Source organism: Plasmodium reichenowi, chromosome 9 (assembly GCF_001601855.1).
Source record: "Plasmodium reichenowi strain SY57 chromosome 9, whole genome shotgun sequence".
NCBI lineage: Eukaryota > Apicomplexa > Aconoidasida > Haemosporida > Plasmodiidae > Plasmodium > Plasmodium reichenowi.
This window is the reverse complement of record NC_033654.1, coordinates 125,067-139,964: the sequence shown is the minus strand read 5'-3', so window position 1 is coordinate 139,964 and position 14,898 is coordinate 125,067. Positions and strand designations below refer to the sequence as shown.

At 17.5% G+C, this 14,898-nt stretch overlaps 4 protein-coding genes across 4 annotated transcripts; 1 reads left to right on the top strand and 3 right to left on the bottom strand.

Annotated features, from left to right (window-relative positions):
• Positions 1-459: 459 nt before the first annotated feature.
• On the bottom strand, positions 460-2,366 carry PRSY57_0902900 (replication protein A1, putative; the record flags this gene model as incomplete). The annotated part of the gene is made up of 2 exons (XM_012907268.2): positions 460-1,903; positions 2,353-2,366. 2 exons carry the CDS (start codon positions 2,364-2,366, stop codon positions 460-462), a joined length of 1,458 nt encoding a protein of 485 aa, XP_012762722.1.
• Positions 2,367-5,221: 2,855 nt separating this feature from the next.
• PRSY57_0902800 (bacterial histone-like protein) lies at positions 5,222-6,017 on the top strand (the record flags this gene model as incomplete). The annotated part of the gene is made up of 2 exons (XM_012907267.2): positions 5,222-5,389; positions 5,616-6,017. 2 exons carry the CDS (start codon positions 5,222-5,224, stop codon positions 6,015-6,017), a joined length of 570 nt encoding a protein of 189 aa, XP_012762721.1.
• A 716-nt stretch (positions 6,018-6,733) lies between these two features.
• Positions 6,734-12,353, bottom strand: PRSY57_0902700 (ubiquitin specific protease, putative; the record flags this gene model as incomplete). The annotated part of the gene is made up of 2 exons (XM_012907266.2): positions 6,734-6,826; positions 6,966-12,353. 2 exons carry the CDS (start codon positions 12,351-12,353, stop codon positions 6,734-6,736), a joined length of 5,481 nt encoding a protein of 1,826 aa, XP_012762720.2.
• A 1,799-nt stretch (positions 12,354-14,152) lies between these two features.
• PRSY57_0902600 (prefoldin subunit, putative) lies at positions 14,153-14,802 on the bottom strand (the record flags this gene model as incomplete). The annotated part of the gene is made up of 2 exons (XM_020114761.1): positions 14,153-14,331; positions 14,592-14,802. 2 exons carry the CDS (start codon positions 14,800-14,802, stop codon positions 14,153-14,155), a joined length of 390 nt encoding a protein of 129 aa, XP_019970461.1.
• Between the last annotated feature and the right edge of the window lie 96 nt (positions 14,803-14,898).

Here is a 14,898-nt window from a genome sequence, read left to right as displayed (position 1 = left end):
TATTTTTTTTTTTTTTTTTTTTTTTTTTTTTTCAATTTATAATTTTCTAAAAAAAAAAAAAATTCAAATAAAAAAATGTTTTAAAAGAAAAGACCAATAGATATTATTTAACATATATATATTTATACACATATATATATAAAATTAAAAAAAAAAAAGAGAGAGAAAAGAAAAGAAAAGAATAAACATGGTATTATTTATTAGGATAATATATATATATTATATATATTGTAAAAAAGAAGAAAAAAAAAAAATAATAAAAAATGAATATAAAAATATATATGTTTTTTAATATTCAAAATTTACAATTTACTATTACAATATTAGGTAGAATTATGATAAAAGAAAAGGATATTTTACTTTTTTTTTAATTTTTTCCACAATATGATACATTTATTATATATACATAACATATATAAATAAAAGTATATGTAAGTATTTATATATATGATAAAATTTTCATAGTTTTTGTTTTTTGGAGTCATTAGTATCATCGTTCAATGACCTTTTAGCTCTATGTGGATTATCATTGTTATTTGCTATAAGTAGTTGTATTTCTGTTAATAAAGATGTGATATCTGTAGGTTTAAGTGGGAATATTTTCATGGCTGTAAAATTAACTCTTTCTATACCATTATAAGCTTTTTGATTAACTCTAACAACAATTTTATATTCTTTATATAAGAAATCATAATTGAATAAATAGTCTAGTGTATCTTCATCTAGATTTTTTAATTCTTCTGCTTTTTTTCCTAATAAATTATATCCTTCATCTGAAAAGGCTCTTAATATAATAGATCCTGAAAAATCCATAAATAAGAAATTGAAAGTATAATTATAAAATGGTTTAACATTATTTTCATCACAATTCATACAAGAATAAACAATATTATCTTCTTCTGGATTATCAAATTCATTATCCATATTATTATTATCATGTCCACTAGATAATAGTTTTTTTTTACATTTCATACAAGCAGGATAATAAAATCTGTGCTCATTTTCTTTACTTTTCCAATATATTCTTTTAATTCTTCCTATAAGTGTATATGTACCCGATATTTTTGATAGCACATCACTAACATCACTTAAAGCATAATGTTTATCTGGAGTTTGGGTAACATCATTAGATAAAATATTTCTCATATTAGTAAATTGTTCATATTTACCACTATTATTATACCACTGTGATATTTTGGCACACTTAGCTTTTAATTCATCATTTAAGTTTTCCATTTTTTCTATAGAACTAGTAACACCAAAAGTACCATTTTTCATATCATTCCAATTTCTTATATTAATATTAGTAAATATATATATTTCATTTTCTACAATTTCTTCTTTTATTAAATTAACGTTAGAATCCCAAAATGATATTTCAAAAGAATGTTTTGTATCGTCAACTATAATAATATTTTGCTTAGCTATATCATTACCTTGTTTTGTTTTTAAATTACTTACTGTTCCTATATGTTTAACTATACCTATTAAATCAGCTGTGAATGGTGTTTCTTTTGTAGCTATTTTTATATCTCTTAAATTCACTAGAGATATTTTCTTTTGAATCTTTATTTCTCCATCATCTTTCACTTCATGTATTTCACTATCTTCATTAAATGTTAATTCGTATTTATGTTTTACTGTATTATATTTGGGATTTGCTATAGACACTCGGCCTTTAGAAAATATATACACCTTCTTTAGTTCAATAGCATTAAACCATTTATCTGCTGAACTACCCCAGAACTTACACGATATTGAATCTCCATGTACATCCGTAACGTCTATACTGAAGAAACTGTTATTGTTTTTGAAAGTAGAAAGTTTAGTTTTATTTACTACCTTGGCTTTTATTATCCATTTGCTAACGTATGTAGTAATCTGACTAATACGAAATAATAAGCTGCATAAAAAAAAAAAAAAAATTAAAAAGAAATTAAAAGGAATTAAACGGAATTAAAAGGAATTAGGAGATATTAAAATAAATTTATGTTTTTAGGAAAGATATGGATGCCCAATATCGGATGAAACAATATATGTATATCTTATATCATGCCATATGCATACACACACATATATATATATATATATAAATATGTATTATCATAAAAGCAAGGTAATACTATAAATAGTTTAATCACAAAACATAAACCATGAAATAAAAATAATATATATACATATATATATATATAACAATAAAATATATTTTTATGTATATTTTTATTTTAATTTATTTATTTATTTATTTATTTATTATTTTTTTTTCAACATTTTATTATGGCTATTAAAACAATCTAATTTCATAGCTCTATGTTATTTTCAAATAAAATATATATCTTATCATATACTTACTCGTTCTCACTCATTTTGTACAATTCATTAAGAAGTCTGCGTTATATCTTATATATCTTTAAAATTTTTCAATATAATCAAAACGAAAAATATACATATATATAATATATAAATATGTATATATATATATATATAAGGATAATTTTTTTATGGTTTATATATATACATAAATAAATATAATAATATATTATTATCAAATAAAATTTTCAATAATATATTTTAAAAAATAAGAAAAAAAAAAAAAAAAAGAAAGAAAGAAAAAATATATATACACATAAAATGGATGAATATATATATTTATAAAATATATAAATAATATATATGTATAATAAAATCATATATATAATATAAACGTATATATATAATAAATATTATATATATATATATATATATATATATAATTCATTTATTTTTTTAATCAAATTATATTATATTACATATATAAAAATGTACCAATTTATTATTTTTTTATTTTTTCCTTTTCTTGTACAATAAAAAAGATATTGCCAAAAAAATACTTAAAATCAAATTTTATTAATAATGTTAATAAAGAAAATTATAAAAAATATATGTATGTAATATTAATATATATTCATTGTGAATATTTCAAGTATATTATTAATATTTGTACGTTATAATAAAAACATAATCTACATTATAAAAATAAAAATTAATCTTTATAAATAAAATGTATATTTATATGTTTTTTTTATTATTTTTTTTATGAAACCTTGAAAAAATAAGTAATATAATATATATCATTAAAATTAAAAAAAAAAAAAAAGGAAAAAATATATGTATATATATATATATATATTTATATTTATATAGACAAAATTATACACTTATTTTTATTAAACATGAAAAACATTAATAAAAAATAACTCTATCTCATATTATAAATTGTATTCAATAAAATAAAGGAATTTATAAATATGTGAATCAAATAGGAATAATATATTCATTTATTTCTTTTATTGTAATAAAAATTCATATTGAAAAGCATACATTAAGATTATTATACATAAGTTATTAATATGATATATATATGTATATATTAATATGGTACGCGACAAGTAATACACATAATAATGTGGATATGAAAAAAATTTTATATCAATATTTATTATATATGTATGCACAAATATTATATAACCAATGTTTTAATAAATATTATATATATATATTTATATATATATATATATATATATATATATTTATTTATTTATTTATTTGTTTGTTTATTTATTAAGGAAATTATAGAAAGTCAAAAATTTCATTCACATTTTTTTTATAACTTACAATGGTCCTTTTATTTTAAAATAACTTTAGCGATTATTTTATCATACCTATATAAATATATAAATATATACATATATGTGTTATTTCATGTTGAATACACAATGAATTTTTGTTATATCATTAATATAGCTGAAATGTTAAATAATCATAAAATAAAAATAAAAAAATAACTATAAAAATTAATTACCAAGTCAGTGAGACACGTATATTTTAAATGACGAAAAAATTATTAATTTTTGTAAAATATACATTTATGTGTTAAAAAAAAAAAAAATTTTATTTAAAGTCTGATATAATGACAGTTTATTTTATATGTCTTATGGAACATGTAAATATATATATATATATATAATTTGAAAATTAATTTTAATGTTACATATTGTAACTCATTTAAATAATATTATATAATATAATGTTCATAAATGAAAATTTTTTATTCCTTTAGCTTGATAAGATAAATTTTTTTAAATAATCATTTTGTTTTAATATGATATGTTTTAAAAAATAATTTATTATATTTAATTAAGAATTATGATACAACTTATGTCTTTATAAACGTTTTCATTTGTCACACATCATATATTTATAGTATATGGGCTTTAACTTCAGGTTTAAAAAATTCTTATGTAATTTTAAGAAAAATAATACAACAAAAAAAATAAATTAAAAAGAAAAAATAATGTGATAAAATAAATATATATTATATAAATAATATAAATAATATAAAGTAATAATAAATATCCAATACACCTTCCAAATATTAATCCAAAAAATATATTTTTTTAAATAAAGATATAAAAAATATTATATATATATATATATTATAAGGATTGTTAAAAAAAAAAAAAAAAAGGAAAAAAATAGTATTTAATAAAAATGCATATATAAATAAATAAAGGCTTTTTTAAATGTGTAATAAGTATAATATTATATTTGAGATATATGAGAAAATATATATACATTTTTATATGTAATTTCTTTTACTATATTTTATATTACACTTTTAGTTGAACTCTTAAACTTACACGAATTTTACAGATTAAAATAAATATTATTTTCACGTTTCCAAATTAAAAATATATATATATATATATATATAATATTAAAAACATTACATACATAATATTATTTGTTTTTTTTATTATTATATTTTATTTATTTATTTATTTATTTTTTTTTTGGTATTTTACATATTCAAATAAATACACTTTATTCTAAAATAATTAAAGAGAAAAAAATATTTTTTTTTTTTTTTTTTTTTATAATAAAATTATTTTTATAACAGTTTATTTAAGTAATTATCATTCATAATGATATAAGATTCATATATTTTCATGTAATTTCTTTTTTTCATTTTGCTTTTTTTTTATGTAATTATCACAAATTACCCATTTGTGATTAAAATGAATACTAATATATAATACATATATAAGTTTTTTTTTTTTTTTTTTTCTTTTTCTTTTTTATAAGAAAAAATATTTATTGATCATATATTTTATATACAAAATATATATTAATTTTTCTTTTTCTTTTTTTTTTTTTTTTGGAATAATCTCTATTTAATAAAATGTATGTAATATTATATTGTGTCCTTTTTTTATTTCAAGTTGTTTATTCACGTCGAGCTTTTATCAATGTTCATAAGAATAATATAATCAATAATAAACTGAGCGTTAACAATCCTTACAATAAAAATGCGTTATATCAAAGTTCTTCTAAAATACCCATGTCACAGGTTAACATAAAAGAAAGAAAAAAGAAATAAAATAAAATAAATTTATTTAAAGATTATGTATATTTTATTTTTACTTCCTATGATGTTTATATATATATGTATATATGTATGTATATATGTATATATTTATGTATGTATGTATGTATGTATATATTTATGTATGTATATTTGTCTTAATCACTCATTATTTATTTTATTTTATTTTTTTACTACATGAACTGTTCAGGCGATTACAAAGAAGCAAATAATAGAAGAAGTTTCAATGGAAACTAAAGAAAACAAAAAGACTGTTGAGAAGATAATGAATGGAATATTTGATAATATATATAAACATTTAGAGAATAATGAAAAGATATATATACACAAATTTGGAATGTTTTATAACATTTTTAGAAAGAAAAGATGTATAAAAAATTTGAGAACTAAAGAAGATATTGAAATAGAAAGTAGTCACATGCCCCATTTTAAATTTTCAAAAGTTTTTAAGGAGTTAATAAAACAAAATGTAAAGGTTAAAAAAGGAAAAGGAGTTAGTACCAATGATCATGATTTGGATGAGGATGATATAAATATGGATAATATTAATGAAAGCTTTAAGGAAAATGTAAATGAAAAGTTAATTTATTAAAAAAAATAAAATTATACACATAAATAAATAAATAAATATATATATATATATATAAAGAAATCCTTGTTTTTTTATTTTTTTTTTATTAAACATCTTGTTTTATCGAAAAAATATACATATATATATATATATATATATATATATATATTTCATTCTTCTTTTTTTTTTTTTTTTGAATGTTATAATTTTTTTTTTTTCTTCGTGTGTTAATGTTTTATATAAGTATATAAAATTATACACTATTTTTTTTCAAGTAAATATTATTATATTACATATATGTATATATAATATGTATTGTATACATATATATATTTTTTCATGCTCGAATGCATATCAATTTTTTTTTTTTTTTTTTTTTTTTTTAAAGTTAATATAATTATTAATCCAGTTGTTTTTAGAAAACTATTCAATCATACATATATATATATATATATATATATATTTTAAAGAATATATTTTTTACTTGCCTTTTTCCCTTGATTATTCTATAAAATCAATTTTTAATAAAAAATAAAAAAATAAAATAACGGAAATTATTTTGAAGGGGGTAAAAGTTTAAAATATACATCATAAAGAAATAAAAAACTATCCAAAATTTAAGTTATTTTTTAAAATAAAAAAATAAAATAAAATAAAATATATATATATATATATATATATATATATATATGTATTTGTTTATAACATATATCTGAAAAAAAAAAAAAATTTTTGAATTATTGACTCTGATAAAAAAGGCAATAAGCTTTAGCCGATTCAACTTCTTCAACATCAACAGAGGTTACCGTGCTATCATCAAATTTGTACCACTATAATGGATAAAAAAAGAAAACATAAAAATAGTATGTATATATGTATATATATATATAGATAAAATATCACTATGTACGAAAAGAATATTATATATGTATGTATTCATTTTTATATTGTTATTTATTTTTTTCTTACCACGTTGACACCATTTGAATGTTTCCTTTTCGTATAACAAATGTAATGACCACAATTCGAATTCAACCCTCGGTGTACTATTACTCCACATAGATTATATTTTTTGATTGGTTCAATGAATTGATTATCTTTTTTTTTGAGAACATTTTCAATAGTAAAATCAGCCATATCAAATTTTATTGGCTTGTCAATTTTTGATCCATCTTCTTGTAATCTAATTAAATGTATAATTAGAATATTTGGTTGTTTGTAAACACATGAATATTTAAACATTTTCTTACATTTACATTTTTCACAAGTAGAATTGACTTCTTCTTTTTTAAAATATTCTATTAAATTATCATTTATGTTATTTTCTGGATTTTTTTTAAAAACATTTACACTTAAGTTATAAACTGGTTGATATATATAATTAACATATTCACATTGTGAACATGTAATTTTTTCTTCTATTAAACCTAAGAATAAATCTGATATAATAGATTGTTCTTTTTTTAAATAATAATCTATTTGATTATTTTTATCTACTGACTCATCAATTACTTTCACCATATTGTGTATAAAGTCAAATACAAGAAGAAGAAATTCATGACAATCTTGTTGTTCGTTATATTCAAATAAGTAAGAATATTTATCATTTAAAAGATTTAATAATTTATTAACACACAATACTTTACCTTTATTATGCATTTTACTTAATTGAAATAATTTAAAAGAAAATGTTAATAATAGACATTCATCCTTTTTTTTATTATTGTTATTATTACTTCCAAAAATATTGAAAGGTATACTATTGGTAAAGAAATTTTTATTTATAAAAGATGAATTCATATTTTCATTTTCATCACTTGACATATTAACATTTTTATATTTTACAGTTACATAATTATGTAATGTATATATTAGTTTGAAAAAAACTGATAAACACTGCATAACTACATTGATATAACATGTAGTAGAGTAATTAATAATACCAGCAGGTTGTTCTTTTGTCATAATAGAAGTATGATAATTTATGGATGATTCATTATCTCTTTTAAAATTATTATTATTACTATTCATAATATTATTATTATTATTATTATTATTACTGTTATTATTTGGTACTAACAAGTTTTTTAAATTATCATTATCATTATTATTAAAAAAGTTATATTTAGAAATATCATTTTCGTTATATAAACTATTATTTCCACCACTGCTACTACTACTACTACAACTATTATGTAAGCTGCTACTGCTTGTATTTGTGATGTTACTAGAATAAACACTCTGATCATCATCGTCATCATCTCTCTTATTATTATTAGATATATTATTTTTATGGTTCTTTTGTTTATTAAAGACAGAAATGAGGTTACATCCTTGTTGTGGATCCATACTATTATTGTTTGTTTCATCCATTTCCATGTTATATTCCACATCATTTTTATTTTTATTTTCGTGATTATTTGATTCCAAATCACCTTGTTTTACATCAATATCATCTAATTTTTTTTTCATTATATGATTTTTTTTCTTTTGATCTTTTTTATGATTTTCCAAATTGGTAATGTTGTCTTCTTCATTTATATTATTTGTATTCTTAACATTTTGTTCATTTCCTTTTATACTACATCCGTTTTGAATAATACTATTATTATTTTTAAGATTATGATTTTTATTTTGTATATTATTCAAGTGTGTGTTATCTAAAATATTATTTATTTTTTCTGTGACCTGTTGTTCACCACAATTCGATGAACATACTCTATTATTCGTTGTATTATTTTGTGCGTTTTTTATATGTTTCCTCTTTTTTACTACATCATCTAAATTTTCGATACTATCATAATATATTTTCTTTTCATTCCTATTGTTATTATATTCATTTTTATTCTTCTTCTTCTTATTATTATTATTATTATTATCATTTTCGTATTCATAAATAGAACCCCTCTCTGTATTACCATCCGTAGTTCCTTTGGACTGGCTTTCAGTAGTTGTTAGATAACCATTACTTGAGATTTTTTCATTATCATTATTATATTCTTCACACGATTTATATATATCATTACCATTGGAAGAATTACAAGGGATAGAATTTTTTTTATTACTACTTGAATTATATGATTTATTAAAATTATTTATATTCATTTCGTTGGCACTTATATTTGGACTAAGATATATATTTCTATCATTAATTTTATTTATATCTTCTTCATTTTTTTTATAATCATCAATAACATTATTTATATTTCTATTATTATATGAATCATTATATATAATATTATTATTTTCTTCAAACTCTCTTTTAAATTCATATATTTCTACACTTCCATTCAAGTTACCCTTACAATTGTTTTCATCATCTTTTTCATTCTCCTTCTTTTTATTATTTGTTGTTTTATTTTTCTTATCTTCTTCTTTATTTATATTATTATTGTTATCGCTTGTGTTATCATCCTTATTATTATTATTATTATTATTATTATTATTATTATTATTGTTATTGTTATTATTATTATTATTATTATTATTATTATTGTTATTATTGTTATTGTTGTTATTGTTATTGTTGTTATTGTTATTGTTGTTGTTATTATTTCTATTATTATTATTATTATTATTATTATTGTTGTTGTTGTTATTATTATTATTATTGTTCTTGTTATTATTATTGTTGTTGTTTTTATTATAATTTCTTCTCGTACTATTCGTGCTGTTACTCTTTTTTATATTCGATCGTTGAGATTTATTACAATTTATGAACATATTACTATTATCAACATTTTCATTATTATACATATTATCATTGTTATACATATTATCATTGTTATACATATTATCATTGTTATACACATTTTCATTATTATTTACATTTTCATTATTATTTACATTTTCATTATTATTCACATTTTCATTATTATTCACATTTTCATTATTATCCACATTTTCATTATTATCCACATTTTCATTATTATCCACATTTTCATTATTATCAGTATTAATATCCAATTTATAACTGTTGGGAAAACCCCTTGACAAATTATGCGGATTATGTAAAAGAGCATCACCATCAAAATTATCCAATGAAATATACTCAGTTTGATTCATATTTGAGCTGATATGCGAATTAGCACATAATTTATCATTTTCCAATAAAAACAATTTTTGTGCATTCAACTTATCATTATGTTTAGCATTAATTATATTATACATATTACTACTATCACTAGAAAAATTTTCATCGTTTGAAAAAAGGATATTTTGTTTATTATTACTATTTTTATTTTTTATTTTTTTTATTTTATCTAGAATTTCTTTATTAACATGTTTATCATCATATTCAATATAAAGTATGATATTTTTTTCTTGTTGTTTTAAATTATAAAATTGTAAAAGTTCATGATAATTATGAGCACACATTTTTTTTTCATTGTTTTCTTCTAAAATGTAATCATGTGGATATTTATCATTATTATTATAATCATTATAATTAATATAATTATGATTATAATATTGATTTTTATATAATGTATGTTCATTTTCTTTGGGTTCATTATATATATGTGTATGGTCTATATAATTAAATAAGGAAAATAAATTTTTTATATATCTTGATTCTAATAAATACATAATATTATTATTCATTATATCATTCGAAGATATTGGTATAAATGTATTATATATATTATTAGATATTCTTTTTATACATGGTCCTCCATTATATAAAAATTGTAGAAATCTCCACATGTATTTATTTGTACATATATAATCTTTTCCTTCTTTTAAATTTTTTTTTAAACATTGTTTTTTTAAATATATATTATCATTCATATTTTTGTCATCAGAAAAAGCATAATTAGTTTCTGATATATTATAATTTTTGAAAATCTCATCATGTTTATATTCGTATAATTCCCAATTAGAAATCGAACCAGGGAAATCATTAGATTCATTGTTAATGAATTTCTTTAATTTATTAAACCATTCAAGATGTATAATATAATAATAATCATTAGTATCATTTAAAAATTTTATATTAATATACTTTTGATAAAAATATTGTTGTATTCTTTTTAAAAATATTAAATTTTTATTTATGTGATATAATAATAATTTATTGTTGTTTGTTTTTTGCATATACCAATTGTATGTATCATTTTGTGAATTATCATACTGTTCATCTGTTGCATCATTAACATTATCATATATTATTTGACAACATGGAGGAATATCAATAGATATGTTTGTTGATTCTTGGTTTTCTTTCATATGCATATTTTCTTCTTCATAATATTCGATATGATCCTTTTTCTTCACTCCTTTTTTTGATAATATATTTTCTGAATATTCATCATATATTAAATTATTATATAATTCATTTATAATCATATTAGAATTGGACATATGTATATTTTTTTTTTTTATATATTCCTCCATATCTTTTTCTAAACTTGTATCATCTTTTATATTACAATCATCACTCGTTATATTTTCTTCTGTATTTGTATTATGATAATTAAGCGTTGAATTTATATTATTATTTTTTTTTTCTTTTATATCATCTTTTGAAATATTATTACTATTATCATTTAATGGTGTATTATAATTTTCCCCATGGCAATTTTTTATATAGGTCCCTTTTTTTTTAAATCTAGAATGACTATTTATATTTTCTTCAAAGTTTTCATTTATATGATTATAATCTTTTTTATTTAAATTGTTTACATTGTTTATATTGTTTATACTGTTTACATTGTTTATATTGTTTACATTGTTTATATTGTTTACATTGTTTATATTGTTTATATTGTTTATATTGTTTATATTGTTTATACTGTTTATATTGTTTATACTGTTTATATTGTTTATACTGTTTATATTGTTTACATTGTTTATATTTATAATATTCTTATGATTATTATTTTCTATAATAGTTGTAGAATTTTTTGTTTTATCATTTGATTCAAAATCGTTAATATGTTTTATATTACAACGTGTGTGTTTTGTATTAGTTTCTTGGCTAGCTAACATATTATTTTTTACTATATTTTTAGGATAATTATAATTATTTGTATATTCGTCATGTTTATTATTATTGTTATCATTACTGTTTGTATAATCTTGATTAATGTTTATAAAATCATGTTGTCCTATATCCTTTACAAAATTTACGGCTGAATTACTTGACGGGATATTTTTATTATTTTGTATGATATTATCATTTTTTTTTAAATCACTTAATATAAATTTATTGTTTGATATTAAGACACTGTTATTAAAGTCATTTATATTATGAAACTCCTTTAGTTCACATATTTTTTTCCCTTTCTTTGTCATATTATCTTTACTTATAACCTTATTATTAATGTTTTCTATAATGAATTTTTTGTCTTTTATCATTATATGAAAAAAAGAAAGTTATGATAAATGAATAACTAAATCATATTATGTGTATATTATTTTATGTGTAGAAAATTATATTAACATAAACAAATGTTTATCTATATATATATATATATAATTATATATAATTACATAAATGCGTATAAATTATTTTTATATTTTATTTTATATTTTTTATTAGTACAGTTTTTTTTTCTTATTTTTCTTTTCTCATGTATTAACTCTTCTAATATTATGTATATATAAATCCATATATATAATGTATGTAAAAATAATTGCAAAAAAAAGAAATCATTAAAAGTAGTTGTAAAAATATATATATTATATAAAAACAAAATTAGGAAAATTCATATAATATATAATATTTATATATATATATATATATTATATATATATGTTATATTTTATTTTATATGTAAAAGTTCATATTAATTCTTTTTTTTCTTATTTATTTTTTATCTCATATGTTTAAAGGTGTTATATAATATATATATAATATATATAATGTTATTTTATAATACTTTAATTTTTTTTTATTTAAATTCATATTATAATATATTTAATAGTAGAAGAATTATATTTCTTATTTCTTTTTCTAAAATAAAGAAAAAACTTTTAAAGCAAATAAAAAAAAATATAAACGTCAAATAAAAAAAAATAAAATGAAATAAAATAAAATAAAATAAAACATTTAAAAAAAAAAAATAATAAATAAATCAATAAATAAAAGGAAGTAAATTGAAGGGAAAAATGTAAAAGTAAAAGGAAAAAAAATAAAATAAAATAAAATAAAAAAAAAAAAAAAAAAAAAAATGTAATTTGTAATTATATTTATTATATATCCATATATAATATATATAATTTTTATGTAAAATATATTATATATATATATATATATAAAGGGACATCAGTATATAAATATTATATTATATTATATATTTATGTATTATATATATATATATAATATATTATATACGGCTTCTTTAATATTACAGAAGAAATAAAAACCCGCCCTAATGTTTCCACAAATATTTATATATAAACATTTGAATTACATATATTTTTAAGATAATATATATTATATTTGAAAAAGTACTTTATAATATAAAAAAAATATCAGTGAAATTAAAATTTCTGTTATAATATAGTATTAATATTTTATTTATTTCTTTTAATATCAATAAAAAAATATATTTAAATAATATTTTCCTTTATTTTCTATATATATATATATATATATTTTGAGAATTAAATCCTTACGACGGTGAAAAAAAAAAAAAAAAAAATATTATATAAAATAAATAAAGGTATAAAACAAATACATATTTTATATGATTATAATATGATTTTATATATATATATATATATCAAAAAAAAAATCAGTCACATTTAATTAGACATACATGATTATTAAATGGCATGGAATAATTCGTTCTTTTTTGTACTTTTTTTTAAAGGCACGTTTTAGATATTAAATTTTAAACAAAAAAAAAAAAAAAAAAAATATGTTCATATATAATAATTGTAAATTTACATTTGTATTAATATTATAATTTTATGTTATTAAAAAAAAATATAAATGCACGAATATTAATTTTTACAAAATTATACAGTAATTTATATGAATTCGAAAAAAAAAAAAAAAAAAAAAATTTTAAAATAATAAAAATTTTATAAAAAAGTTAACTTATGATTAAATAAAATAATAAATACATATATATATATATATATATATATATATATATCTATTTATTTAATTATATATAATATATATATTTTTTTCATTTGTTTATTATTCAATTAAGATCTATCCTATTTCCAAACTTAGCATACAGTTCTGTTTTTAATTGTTGCTTTTCATTTAGTTTTGCTTTATATTCTAATTCCATTTCATTTAAATTTGCGAGCTCTTCAGATTTTCTATCCTCTAAATGTTCTTCCATATAATCCAAATCGAATTTAAAAAAGCAGTCACCTAAAGTGTAAAAGAAGAAGTATATCAAGAATATGTATTTGTATATATGTATGTATATATATGTATGTATATATGTGTATTATATATGTGTATTATATATGTGTATTATATATGTGTATTATATATGTGTATTATATTTGTGTATTATATATGTGTATTATATATGTGTATTATATATGTGTATTATATATGTGTATTATATATGTGTATTATATAGGTATATTATATATGTATATTATATATGTATATATTTTGTGTACCTATATTTAACATAATATCATTTGAATCAAAAGCTAATGAAACTTCATCAATAGAAGAATCAATATTCATAATATTTTCTTTCATCATTTTTATTTTATGTTCATATAATGGTTCTGTATAATGTAGATTTGTAAACTTCCCAATTTTTTTTTGATCATCTACAGTCATATCTAAACCTAAGTCATATTTGTTTTGTTTTATGTCACCCATTTTTTTTTTTTTTTTTTTAATAATTAAAAAGAGTGTTTATATATATATATATATATAAGAATCAGAGATTTATTAAATTATATAAGAAAAAAAAAA